This window comes from Zootoca vivipara, chromosome Z1, assembly GCF_965207765.1.
Source record: "Zootoca vivipara chromosome Z1, rZooViv2.hap1.1, whole genome shotgun sequence".
NCBI classification, from domain to species: Eukaryota; Metazoa; Chordata; class Lepidosauria; order Squamata; family Lacertidae; genus Zootoca; species Zootoca vivipara.
This window is the reverse complement of record NC_142583.1, coordinates 10445249-10459687: the sequence shown is the minus strand read 5'-3', so window position 1 is coordinate 10459687 and position 14439 is coordinate 10445249. Positions and strand designations below refer to the sequence as shown.

General features: G+C 43.9%; 1 protein-coding gene across 2 annotated transcripts in view; it reads left to right on the top strand.

The window, feature by feature from the left end:
* Positions 1-14439, top strand: part of SEL1L3 (SEL1L family member 3) — a 40915-nt gene that overhangs the window by 9466 nt on the left and 17010 nt on the right. For both annotated transcript variants that reach the window (XM_060278937.2, XM_035113502.3), the window contains exons 5-12: positions 1349-1464; positions 3550-3605; positions 5830-5962; positions 6948-7071; positions 9039-9185; positions 10441-10643; positions 13217-13396; positions 14191-14310. In XM_060278937.2, coding sequence (XP_060134920.1) covers positions 1349-1464; positions 3550-3605; positions 5830-5962; positions 6948-7071; positions 9039-9185; positions 10441-10643; positions 13217-13396; positions 14191-14310 — 1079 coding nt within the window. The remainder of the gene's footprint in view (positions 1-1348; positions 1465-3549; positions 3606-5829; positions 5963-6947; positions 7072-9038; positions 9186-10440; positions 10644-13216; positions 13397-14190; positions 14311-14439) is intronic.

Genomic DNA, 14439 nt, shown 5'->3' with positions numbered 1-14439 from the left:
CCTTTTAGGCTTCCTCCACATGAATAGGAGTTCACTTTTTGAATAATAAAAATTATATGTCACCGGGGGGGGGGGGGAGGCACTAGGATTTTAGAGATGCTTAGGTGGGGCATGGCCAAAAAAAAAAAAAAGGTTGGGAACCACTGCTCTAGACTTAAGTTGGGACCCTTTTCTCTGGAAAGCCTAATTTTGTGAAGGATGGTAACAGATCTTTCATAGAATTCTTACCAAACTAAAATTCTTTGCCGGGTGGGGAACCATGACGTTAAAGAGGTATAAAACTGATAAGGACTGCAGGATAGACCTGCCCTTTGAGAAACACTCAGCTAGACAACTTTTTATCAGTGTCTTTGGGACATTTTGTCTGTGATGTGCTCTCAATTTGATGCCAAGGAGTTTGGTGGAGTCTCCTTCTTTGGAGGTCTTTAAGCAGAGGCTTGACAGCCATATGTCAAAAATGCTTTGATGGTGTTTCCTGCTTGGCAGGGGGTTGGACTCTTCCAACTCTATGATTCTATGATTCAGTCTTCACAGAAGTGTGTGTTGTTGCCACCGAGCTCATGCCAAGCCATCCTTTGTGTGAAGAAGCTCACACTTGCAAGTAGCTTTAGTGCAGCCACCCCAAAGCACACAAGAGTGGAAAACCTTTACCGATTATTTGGGTGAAAAGTGTGTACATTTAAAAACGCTGGTAGCATTAAGATAACTTCAACAGCGTAAATAAGTTTTGATATAATAGATTACTGAATGGTTTAATTAATGTAAAATATGCAGGGATGTATGTTATGCAAAATGAAGTCATTGATGTAAGGTTGTCTAAATGAATATCTTGAAAAAATTAATAAAAGCTATAGAAAAAAGTAGCTCACTCTTGTAAAACTCACCTTTGTGCGGTGACCGCAAAGCACACAACTGTAGCTGCTCAAAAATGGCAGTCAGTTGCATGTGTACAACCGATGCAAAAGTACCATGTCCCTGAAATTATCTTTTGTATGGACCCCCGTCCTTTCCTGAGGCAGTTACAGTATGTAACTTGTGTGAACCTTGTGTGAACTGACCCTAGGCAGTTTTGGACCCAATGAATATTCTGGAAACACTCGGTGACTTTGACGCACTCAGCTGGATTTTATATTTAATGTTATAGTTGCATTTGTTGTATTCTATGTTGTTGTGTGACAGTTTCCTGTTTGATCTTTTATATGTGCTATGGCTATATGGCTATTGAGATAAACTCTGTTTGGCTTTGACATTGCTGAAGCAAAGCAGGTGTAAACTTGATCGATCAAGTCAATATTTTTGCTGCCTTCGCATAACGGACAAGGTTCTTGCCCTGGGATTTGTTTTTCAGGTGACGTTCATATCCAGATGCATCTTCTCAAAGGGGGAGATGTTGCGGTGAAGACTACCTTCAGCCTTCCTCTGAAGCAGTGGCTTCGGCTTGATCTCTCCGTGAGCGGCGGGCAGGTATCTATGTCGCCTCGGCTGCCCTCTCGTAGCTGAGCACGAGGAGAATGTGTTTAGGGGTTGCAAGCGGCTCTGAATGGAGATGGTCAAGTAGCCTTGTCAGAATTGTAAGGACAATCGGTGTTCAGTCTAAACAAGGGGCTGGTTGGCTGCTCCCTCACTTCTTGATGTCCTCGGGGCACCTGCCCCCCATCATTCAGCCCAGCACTTATACTCCTTGGAAGAAAATGTTCCCTTAAAAAATATAATAGGAGATGGTATTTAACACCAGTCAGATTAAATCAAATAAACAAGGAATATTTGGTGTTATGTTGGAGGGGATGCCAGGAAACAGGGAATTATGTTCACATGTGGTAGGGGTGAGAATATGTGTTGTTGTTTAGTCGTTTAGTCGTGTCCGACTCTTCGTGATCCCATGGACCATAGCACGCCAGGCACTCCTGTCTTCCACTGCCTCCCGCAGTTTGGTCAAACTCATGTTCGTAGCTTTGAGAACACTGTCCAACCATCTCGTCCTCTGTCGTCCCCTTCTCCTAGTGCCCTCCATCTTTCCCAACATCAGGGTCTTTTCCAAGGATTCTTCTCTTCTCATGAGGTGGCCTTCTTTATGGTCCAGCTCTCACTTCCATACATCACTACTGGGAAAACCATAGCTTTAACTATACGGACCTTTGTAGGCAAGGTGATGTCTCTGCTTTTTAAGATGCTGTCTAGGTTTGTCATTGCTTTTCTCCCAAGAAGCAGGCGTCTTTTAATTTCGTGACTGCTGTCACCATCTGCAGTGATCAAGGAGCCCAAGAAAGTAAAATCTGTATGAGAAAATGTATCGTATTTATATTTTGGGCAAAAGGTTTTTAAGGAGATAACAGAAATCACTGGGGTAAAGCTGACCAAAAGGCATACCTGCCAAGTTCCTGCCGGAAAAATAAGGGATCGGCAGACCGGAAGTAGCGCTGCCGCCATTTTGGAACTGGGTAGAGCAGCACCAGAAGTCGCTTCTGAGCATGCTCTGCCCAGTTCTGAAATGGCCGCCGTGCTGGAAGTCGTGCTGTGGCCATTTTGGAACTGGGCAGAGCAGCATCGAAAGTCGCTTCTGAGCATGCTCTGCCCAGTTCCAAAATGGCCGCCATGCCAGAAATCGCTTCTGCGCATGTCCAGAGACTCCAGACATGCGCAGAAGGAGCCTCCCCCGGCTGGTAAGTGAACCGGGGGAAACAAAAAAAACTGTTTTTCCAGCTGGGAATGGCTGGAAAAACGAGGGTTTCCCGGGGGAATACGGGAGACTTGGCAGCTATGCCAAAAGTCCAGAGGTAGCATTATTATCAATTTATGATTGGGTCGAAGGTTCACAGGCTATGAAGGCCTTGCTCACAAATTTATTAACAGCTGCATGAATTATTATTGCTAGGAAGTGGAAGGGGCAAGCAGAATATAAAATGGACAGGGAATATGGAGGAGAAATGATTTTGAGGAGATATGGCAGGTGTTTGTACAATTTGTACTGTTAAAAAGGGAAGGTGTCAAACCATCGCAATAGGGGTTGAAAATTTGGGGGGGTTACAACGGAATGGTCTCAGTGGTGGGATGCACATTTTTATTCTTATTTATTTATCATTATTACTTTGTCAGAAATTTTTTTTAAAGAATGCATAAATTGTAAATAAATGTATAAAATATAAATAAAAGAATGAAAAAAAAGTGAAAAAAGAAATAATGTAATAGGATAACAAATGAGCAGGTAAACATTAATGTGATACTACTTGAGGCATGAGAGAGAGGACAGAATTGATGGCTGTTCCAATATTCTGTTCACTTGCCAATCACTTAGCTATGAAACAGGGCTGGTTTGGCGACTGAAGACTGACTTGGCTCTTAGCCCGATTTTATATTAGGTCTGCCTTCGTCTTTATGCCGGTGTTTTCAACCCTTTGGTTCATCTATATAAAAAAATAGTGAATTCTTGTGGATCAGCTGACCATCCCGGCAAGAATTTGTTGCATTTTGAAGCTGTGATGAAATAAACATTTTTGCCATTGGTTTACATGTATGTTTTCTAAACTAAAATTTAATTTATTTTTGTTTTAGATAGAAATTACCAGTGTTGGAAAGAATCTGAAAATTCATCAGCATCAAACTTTCATGTAAGACTAACTTGCCCTCCATTCTAACAAAGTAGTGTGTGTGCTTTTATTTATTTCTTTTTTTAAAAAAAGATTAAAATTTTACAATCACATATCCATCATACAACATAAAGACAAAATTCCAAAGAATCTCCTGCACTTCCCTCCTCCCCTTTGTGGGTCCTGTTGTTAATCATTTCCTCCTGCATCTTTTTATGATAACCCAAATCTTTTACCGTTTCATTGTGTCCAAAATTCCATTAAACTACAAGTGTTATTCCAATCCTACTAACGATTTTAACTGTTTACTATGGTTTATAAGATAAATTAAATGTTTTCCCATTCCTTATTAAAATTTTGGTCTTCCTGATTTCTGATTCTTCCGGTTATTTTAGCCATTTCAGCATAATCCACTAACTTGATCTGCCATTCTTTTCTGTTAGGGACTTTATCTTCTTTCCATCTCAAGTAGTGTGTATTCTTACATAACTAAGACTTTTCATTTCTGATCCGTTCTATCCTACATCCCCTGATTTATTCACGCCTTACGATACCTTGGTTTGATGGACTTAGAAACAATATGGTTTCTATCTTGAATGTTTTGTTGATTCAACTTTTGGCACTTAACCATTGTTCAGTTTACCAGGGAAACAATTGCCCCTTTACTTTTTACTAACTCAGTTTACCAAGCCCGGTGAAAAAAGAAACGGGAAAAAAAAAAGATTTTATTCATGTGTGATCTGGGAATTACTTCCCTTTGGTCCAATATGACAAAGTTCCAGCAACATTTGTAATACAGAATCACATAACTTAGGCAAATGACCTCAGCAGTGTAACCCATTGTGATTGCGACTGGTTGACGTTGGGACATGCTAGCTGCCACTGTATTGCAACATTTTTTAAAAAAACCATGACATTGTTCTATGGTTAAGGGACTGTGCTCCAGGATCACAGCATTAAAACTTGCATTGACTATAGTTGCCAAAGGCTTGGGCACTTAATGCTTGATTGCAAATTAAGTAATCTCCCCTCTCATAAAATCTAAGTTTAAGTTCTTCCTTATTTCTCTAGGGAACATCGATAAATTAGAGTGTAGGATGTTCTGTAGAAGGAGGGTGATGGAAAATGCATGAAACTGAAACATCACTATCACCATAGCTGCCAAGTTTTCCCTTTTCTCGCGAGGAAGCCTATTTAGCATAAGGGAATTTCCCTTAAAAAAAGGGAGAACTTAGCAGCTATGACTATCACAATTTTTACTCTGCTTATGAAACACTATAATTTGGCGCAGGTCAATTCTGTTTCCAGGGCAGCTGTCTACCAGCTCCATCTGGTACGCAGGCTGAGACCCTACCTGCCCACAGACTGTCTTGCCAGAGTGGTGCATGCTTTGGTTATATCCCACTTGGATTACTGCAATGCGCTCTACGTGGGGCTACCTTTCAAGGTGACTCAGAAACTACAACTAATCCAGAATGCGGTAGCTAGACTGGTGACTGGGAGTGGCCGCCAAGACCACATAACACTGGTCCTGAAAGACCTTCATTGGCTCCCAGTACGTTTCCAGGCAAAATTCAAAGTGTTGCTGCCAACCTTTAAAGCCCTAAACAGCCTCAGCCCAGTATACCTGAAGGAGTATCTCCACACCCATCGTTCAGCCTGAACATGGAGGTCCAGCTCCGAGGGCCTTCTGGCAGTTCTCTTACTGCGAGAAGTGAGGTTACAGGGAACCAGGCAGAGGGCCTTCTGGGTAGTGGCCCTGTGGAACACCCTCCCATCAGATGTCAAGGAAATGAACAACTATCTGACTTTTAGAGGACATCTGAAGGCAGCCCTGTTTAGGGAAGTTTTTAATGTTTGAAGTTTTATTCTGTTTTTAATGCTCTGTTGAAAGCTGCCCAGAGTGGCTGGGGAAACCCAGCCAGGTAGACGGGGTATAAATAATAAATTATTATTATTATTATTATTATTATTATTATTATTATTATTATTAGGGCACCTTTCCAGATTTAATTTTAAAAAAGCTTCTGTTTACCGATGTCAAACTCGATTTCTAATCACAATGCCTCCCCAAATGCTTTTAAAAAATGCCTTTAGAGAGAACACTCAGTTTGTGTCCCTGTAAACCTCCAAACCATCTTGTTTAAAATATATTCCAGACTATTCCATGACAGAGTCCTCTGCCTGCCTGAGAAATCAGAGGTTTTATCTGCCTCAGAATGTTTCAAAACATTGACTTTTCTAGTTTTAGGGAGGATTTCTATTATGATGACACTTCCGGTTACTTGGCTATTGGAGGCAGCGGCTATTCATCAAGTATTGAAGGATACTTTGGTCCAGTGAAATACTATCGTCTTAATGGCCTAGAGACCAGAAAGGTGAGTGGACAGAAGGTAATAAATATGTCAATATGGATCTAGAGTTACCTGTGCCTGACTTTGACATTAGTTTCCAATGCAGTACTGTAACTCAGGTGGACTGTCGGTTATGATGCATAAGGAGGGAACTTAGATTTGCTGCTCCTTCCTCCTTCAGTCGTTTTGTGGCCACGATGCAGGACTATTAAAGGCAAAGGCTACTGCTGCAAAGGACTGTGCCATTTTCCTCGTTCTGTTAGAAATCTTTAGGTTTAAAACTGGACTTGACACCAAGCAATGGAAGGAAATTTTGCTAAAGCTTCGCCACTCCAACAAGCACGCAACAGGGAACTCCTGACTTATCTAGGTAAAGGTAAAGGTACACCTGACTGTTAGGTCCAGTCACTGACGACTTTGGGGTTGCGTGCTCATCTCGCTCTATAGGCCGAGGGAGCCGGCGTTTGTCCGCAGACAGCTTCCGGGTCATGTGGCCAGCATGACTAAGCCACTTGTGGTGAACCAGAGCAGCGCACGGAAACGCCGTTTACCTTCCCACCGGAGCAGTACCTATTTATCTATTTGCACTTTGATGTGCTTTTGTACTGCTAGGTTGGCAGGAGCAGGGGCCGAACAACAGGAGCTCACTCCGTCATGGGGATTCGAACTGCCGACCTTCCGATCGACAAGCCCTAGGCTCTGTGGTTTACACCACAGCGCCACCCGCCTCCCGATCCTGACTTATCTAAATCCAATTAAATCCAATGCCACCTAGTGCCTAAACCGTATGGCGACCAAAAGGGAAAATCTCGTCATCTATAATAAAGTGTTTGAAATAGGTAGCTTGTCTGTATTACACCGATCTGCAAACGTCTGTGGTCACTTGGCTATGTTCTGCAGTAGGAATGAAAAATTGTGTTCCTGCATTTTAGCAATTTCTTAAAATATACGCAACTGTCTTATAGGAAACACATACGATTACCGGTACTACTCTTTCCCCCACCCACAGATTTCTAACCCTTTCTACAAAGAAGACATTTTGGAAAGAATTGACCTTTACTATCAAAAATGTTTCGCTGTCCAGAGCACATCGCCCAGGCATGGATTTGTGCTGAAACAGGAAGAGCAAAAATGCAAGTAGCAAGGACTGAGCTTGGCATCATGTAGGATTACAGGATCTCCTATAATTTGTTTCTTTGTTTGTTTAATTTAAAAGACTCTGTGAGGATAGGTAATTGAGGCCAAATATGTGGAACTAAAGGTATTCCTTCTCCGCTCCATCTTGATTGAAATTGATATTTGTTTACTCATTAAGCATCTTTATGCCTCAGATCTGTATCTATTCTGTGCAACTTTTGCTGTCATTGTTTCTGAATCTCGAGAATCGTATTTTGCTAATGGTACCGAGAGCTCACTGTTAGAGGTCTTTGGATTCCCCCACGGAAAGAAGGAATAATCTGTAAACCAGTTTAGGGCTGCAATCCTAAATACACTGAGTAGGGGGTAAATTCTACTTAATTCAGTAGTGCTTAACACTGGAAGATGTTTATGTCATGGAATTCTACTCAGTATTGATCTAGAGCAGAACTCGGATGTATTGTTAGCTGAGCAAAAACTTAAACACATTACAGGATTCCCAAAAAATAGACCAGTGGCGATTGTATTTCATCCAGTAGAGCTTTACTGCTACTGAAGGCAAATGAGCATCATGGTCACAAATGCCATTCAGGATTGGCACTGTCCATAAGAAATCCAGTTGCAGCACACTTAACTTAAACTTAACTTAACCTTACAATAACTTATAATAAGTCTAAGCCTTAACTAAACATACTATGTACAGAACACCACACCAGAAGGAAAAGAGAAAGAGAAAGTGAAACAGAGTCTCCTTCTGGCCTCTTATTATAGTCAGCATGACCTTGACAGTAAGAGATAACAGAGTCAGTTTAAGCCAGCTGTACTCAGCTTCTCTAAAGATATAACCCAAACATCACCAACCTTCTGCTTGTTTCTTTCACACAGAGAAGCTTCCAGAACCTTCTTTAACTAATTAGAATAGGAAAGATCTCTACACATCCGATCCATACTTTCTGCACGAAGAAATGCAAACTGACAGTTTAGGATCGTGCTGCATGTCCTTGGTGTAGTTGCGTGTTAAGACCTTTAAACCTTCCCCTTAAATACATTCAGACAAGACTCAAATTTTGGTTTGGTTTTTGGCAGAATTTAAGCCACAACTTTATTGATTACAGCAAGTGAGTGGTTGCATAGGCTCTGGTTCGACTAGCTCCCTGCACCGTTGCAGGTAGCGCTGACCAAGCATAGGTCAGCCTAGGGTGAACACCTGGATAGGTGGAAAGCTGGGGACATGCCATGTCCACCACCCAGATGTCCCCCTGGACTGAGGCACAACCCCTCTCAGGTTTGACCAAACCATTGAGTCCCTGGATTCCTTTAACAGAATACCCCTTCGCATAGGGATGGCGAGAGCGTTCTCCCATCCCTATCACCTGAACCAGAGCCTATCTGCAACCTTACAAGTTGTGACGATTTGCTACGCAACAGGCGAAACCCAAGTGGCACCAGCCAATCAGCCAAGTGGGGGAAATTCCTGCCGTGCCCCTGTCCCAACGACAGACGACACATGACAGCATAACAAGGTCAAGCGCAACAAGCCCTAAAAGTAGGGAGAGGTGGGCGGCTGTTCCGAATGCACGCACCGAAAGAGGAAGCTCTGGGTCACGTGCATGGGCATATATAGGTCCCTCGATCCATTTAGACAGCGTCCCATTGGCCTGATTGAGCCCTGCATCGAGGGACCTACCAATCGGGTGTTGTGGCTATCCAATCGTACCCACCCACAACACAGGGTTTGGTTGCCAGGTATCACCGCAACACGTGCCCTCTTTGAGGGAGGACACAATTTGCGTCAACAGTCTTAGCTTCAGGCACTTTAAAATCCACCCACGGGGACACAATCTAAAACCAAAATCAGGTGATTTTGTGACGCCATTAAGTAATTCTGAAGTGGGAAGGCGGACACCTGTATGTGAGAAGTTTCACAGATACAGCTAGGATGACTCGCTTTCATTTTCTCCAGGCCTTTATGAAAACTACTATATGGAAATGATCAATAAATATGGAGGATACCCCAAGGATGCAGCCTTCAGCTGGAGACAAGAACTATTGGACAAATACTACAGCATGTTTAAACAGTTGCAAGACACAGGTCTACAGTTATCAGGAGGTAATTATAGATTTTACTTCTTTTCTTTCCGTAAGCCAGGCATCCCCAAACTGCGGCCCTCCAGATGTTTTGGCCTACAACTCCCATGATCCCTAGCTAACAGGACCAGAGGTCAGGGATGATGGGAATTGTAGTCCAAAACATCTGGAGGGCCGAAGTTTGGGGATGCCTGCCGTAAGCAATCACTTAACTTTTGCAAGAAACATGCGACTTTTCACCTTTTTCCTCTTTGGTTTTCGCTGTTATCTTAGAGACTGCTGGCTCTCCCTAGACCCCATTTTAACAAACAATTGTGTTAGGAATAAGGTTCTGGTGTTATGCTCTCCATTGTGGCATACCAGCTCCCAGGGTTGTATATTAGTGGCACAGGGAGAAAATCACATCAGATGCCAGACCCAAAGAGATATCTTTGGCTCCTTCCACACTTTGTGGGGATTTCTGCAGTTTCATTTCCATCACCACAATGAAAGTGAGTGCCCTGCAACCGATTCACCCCCCTTCCCCTGAAAATTTTGCCATCTTTTTTCAGTAAGAAAAGTGATAATAAGTTTTTTTAAAAGGTAAAGGTAAAGGACCCCTGGACGGTTAAGTCCAGTCAAAGGAGACTATGGGGTTGTGGTGCTCATCTCGCTTTCAGGCCGAGGGAGCCGGCATTTGTCCACAGACAGCTTTCTGGGTCATGTTGCCAGCATGACTAAACCACTTCTGGCGCAATGGAACACCGTGATGGAAACCAAAGTGCATGGAAACACCGTTTACCTTCCTACCCCAGCGGTTACCTATTTATCTACTTGCACTGGTGTGCTTTCAAACTGCTAGGTTGGCAGGAGCTGGGGCAGAGCAACGGGAACTCACCCCGTCACGGGGATTTGAACTGCCAACCTTCTGATCAGCAAGTCCAAGAGGCTCAGTGGTTTAGACCACAGCACCACCCATGTCCAAAAGTGATAATAAACTACACTGGAAAGTGAAGGATAACAGCCACATGATTGTGATGTTATATGTATAACCTCTGTGAGTTTGTGAAAACAATAAGGCCAATTGCACAATATACATGTTGCAATGTTATTTGTGTGTCTTGCAACTCCATCGCATGGAAGCAGCCCTCACCCTCTTATAGTAACTTTGGATTAAGCACTGAATCTACTTAATAGTAAGCGTGTGGGGAAATTAAAGCTACCTAATCAGAACCTGCTTGTTTTCAAAGCCAGTAGTTTAATTGAACATTTATATCTTATTATTTTCGCACCTGAAGGCCAAAAGGACGTCATTTTAGAAATTGGACGCAGCTTATTTGAGACGGTGGCTCAAAATCTTTCCAGAGCTGATGGCCTACGTTATATAAACTCTTCTGTCTTGTCCCTGATGGATTCCAGCTGCTGTGGAGATCACAGAGCGTCCTATGCTCTTGGCGTTATCTTTGAAATAGGACTGGGCATGCCTGCAGACCCAGCTCAGGTAAAAATTTGGATGGCTCACTTTTGGCTCAGAACAGCTTGAGAATTAGCAATGGTTGCTATCTCGTCCCCCAAGTCCCACTTTTAGGCTAAAGACAGTTTTTTTCAGAGTCAAAGATGGTGTTTCCACACTTCCAGCTTTCACCTCTGATCGACACGCTTGGCATCTTTTTCCATTTGTCATCTTCTCCGCAAGGCCACAACTCCTCAGTGTCTTCTGGGTCCCCTTTTCCTCCAGAGAGTAGGACTAAGAGTCACCTTGGTCTCTGTTCTTTAGCCCAAAATCAGCATAGGGCAGGGCTGAGGACAGCCTATCCCTCTCAGCTCCCTCTCACAAACACACTGACTGTTCTCACAATCTTGTTCTGATACTTGGCGGTTCGAATCCCCGCGACGGGGTGAGCTCCCGTTGCTCGGTCCCAGCTCCTGCCAACCTAGCAATTCGAAAGCACGTCAAAGTACAAGTAGATAAATAGGTACCGTTCCGGTGGGAAGGTAAACGGCGTTTCCGTGTGCTGCTCTGGTTCGCCAGAAGCGGCTTAGTCATGCTGGCCACATGACCTGGAAGCTATACCCCAGCTCCCTTGGCCAGTAAAGCGAGATGAGCGCCGCAACCCCAGAGTCATCCACAACTGGACCTAACGGTCAGGGGTCCCTTTACCTTTACCTTTAAAGGCTGCCCTCCACCTGAGTTTTCTGCTCTGCTTTCTCTGCTGCTTACATAGCAGAAGCATTTTTCCCCACACTTCTGTTTTTTCCACCCCTCCAGTCCTTCAGTACACCTGGGCAATCCTTCTCCATCCTCATCTCTCTCTCTCTCTCTCTCTCTCTCTCTCTCTCTCTCTCTCTCTCTCTCTCTCTCTCTGTGTGTGTGTGTGTGTGTGAGAGAGAGAGAGAGAGAGAGAAGACAGAGAGACAAAGAAATGTTTATTTATACATTGGGAAGCAAAGGCTCTGCTATATCTCTTTCAGCTCTCTTGCTTCATTTGCCCCTTACTGGCCTTATTACTTTACATAACTGTAAGCAGAGCTGGCACAAGACAATGTGCCACCTGAGACGACATCTCCTCTTGCTCCCTGCTGCCACTGCCACCTCACTTCCTCCTCCTTTCCTGCTTCAACAGCTTGGTAAGGTAAAGATGAAGGACCCCTGGACAGTTGAGTCCAGTCAAAGGCAACTGTGGGGTTGCAGCACTCATCTCGCTTTCAGGCTGAGGGAGCCAGTGTTTGTCCACAGACAGCTTTCCGAGTCATGTGGCCAGCATGACTAAACCACTTCTGGCGCAATGGGACACTGTGACGGAAACCAGAGTGCACAGACATTCCATTTATCTCCCCGCCGCAACAGTACCTATTTACAGTGGTGCCTCGCTTAACGAATGCCCTGCTTAACGAAATTTCCGCTTAATGAAATGATTTTTCGAGCAGAGGTTGCCTCGCTAGACGAATTTGTTTTACGAAAAATTTGTCTAGCGAATCACGGTTTCCCATAGGAATGCATTGAAATTCAATTAATGCGTTCCTATGGGCAAAAAAAAATTCAAAAAAATTCAATGCATTCCTATGGGATTCGCTAGACGAATTTGTATCTACTTGCACTTTGACGTGCTTTCAGACTGCTAGGTTGGCAGAGGCTGGGGTGGATCAACGGGAGCTCACCCTGTCGCATGGATTCGAACCGCCAACCTTCTGATCGGCAAGCCCAAGAGGCTCAGTGGTTTAGACCACAGCGCCACCCGTGTGACAGCATGACAGCATGGCCTCTCTGTGCTTCATTCTGAGGAGGCACCTAGCCTTCTCCAAAACAAAGCATTGCGTCCAGAGAGGGCCTGTGCCACTGCCACCTGCCCAAACAGCAGCGTCTTGCTTTTTGAAGTCAGCTGGAAAGTTTTTCCTTGGGTGATCTCGCCCAGAAGGACCCCTTCTTCAGGATGAGACATGGCGTGCCGGCGTTGCTGCTACTTCATTGGTGGGCAGCGGGTGGGTGACTAGGAGGTGGGCGCAGCAGTGTTCGTGGCAGTCATCAGCCAGAGCCACGAAGGTGGCAGGCGGCCCTCTCGCTAATGTAGCATTTCTCAAATTGGGTCCCCCAGCCATTGTTGGACTACAACTCCCATCATCCCTAGCTAGCAGGACCAGTGATGATGGGAATTGTAGTCCAAGAACAGCTGGGGGGCCCACGTTTTGAGAAATACTGATAATGGAAGCGAGTGGGCACAACCCACCTATTCTTCCTCATCTCCACCTGAGGCACAAAGCCAGTCATCCGCAAATTGCGGCCCTCCAGATGTTTTGGCCTACAACTTCCATGATCCCTAGCTAACAGGACCAGTGGTCGGGGAAGATGGGAATTGTAGTCCAAAACATCTGGAGGGCCGAAGTTTGGGGATGCCTGCACAAAGTCATGACAGGGCCAGGATTGCAAAATCCCCTCGGAGCTTACAGTTGCTTTTCTAAGCTCGCTGTTATTTACTGAACTTAATCTATGATTCACAATGTAGATGTTCTCATTTCTCTGGGGGTTTTCTATTGGCCACGATTAAATTTACACTCCTATCTTTTAATTTTTACCAGGGGCTACTGTACAGTTTGGTTGCAGCTCAGGGCGGTGATAGGCTGGCCTTGATGAGCCTCGGATATAAGCATTACCAAGCCATTAACGGTTACCCACGAGATCTGGAATTGTCCTATGCTTATTATAGTGACGTCGCCTTAAAGACGCCACGTGATCAACATGCTTCAGAGGGAGACCAGGTAAAAAGAAGCACGCAGTTGAGATTTGACCCCCATCTTTCTGAAAATGGAATGTTTCCAAATACATTACTGGGAAATTTTCTGCTAAATCACTGTAGTGAATGACCTTCCTGACTTAAATCTTGAAGTGACAATGTCTTTAAAAAACAAAGTTTTTATTTATACTTTTCAAATTTATACATTTCATTAATTTTACAATCATTTTAATATTTCAAAGTCTGACTTCCTTCCCCCTCTTTCTGCGGTTCCATAAATTTATTTCTTAATATCTTCTGCATATCCAAATTCATCTATAAACTCTTATGAAACTGCAGGTTATCACAATAATCCTGCCAATGTTTTTATCTGTTTGCAATTTATCTGTAAATATTCAATAAGCCATTTCCATTCTTTTATAAAAAGTTTGTTATCTTAATTTCTTATTCTTCCGGTAAGTTTCGCCATTTCTGCATATTCCATAAGTTTTCTTATCCATTCTCACTTTGCTGGGACTTCTGCTTCTTTCCATTTTGGGGCGAGTAGCAAACTGTTAAGAGCTCTGAGTGCAAGAATGGAGCAGAGCGCTTAGACAGCACCTAACATTTTCAGTGTTATGAATGAGATCTCCTCTTCCCCTCTCGGCATTTGTCTGTTTAATGTAAGGTTACCAGATTTTTTGCAATGAATCCGGGGACACTTTTCAACTTCAATGGATTTTGTATGGGGACTGATGTGTAAATCCTGGGACTGTCCCCGGGAAACGGGGACGTCTGGTAACCTCAGTTTAATTTTTCTTTTCTTTCTTTCTTTCCTAGGCATTTGTAGAAACAATCAGGCTCCGGGACGAAGAGTTGTTAAAAGCTCAAACGAAAGAAAATGGCGATATCTTCATGTGGTTGAAGCACGAAGCGACAAGAGGAAATGCAGCTGCGCAGGTGGAGTGTTTGCTAGTAGCAGGCGCGGTGCTAGGGCTTTTTGCGCCCTAAGCAAAATACTTTCTGGCGCCCCCCTGGGCGCATGACGCATGCGTCATCACACATGCACGCCGCTGAGGAGCTCAAAGC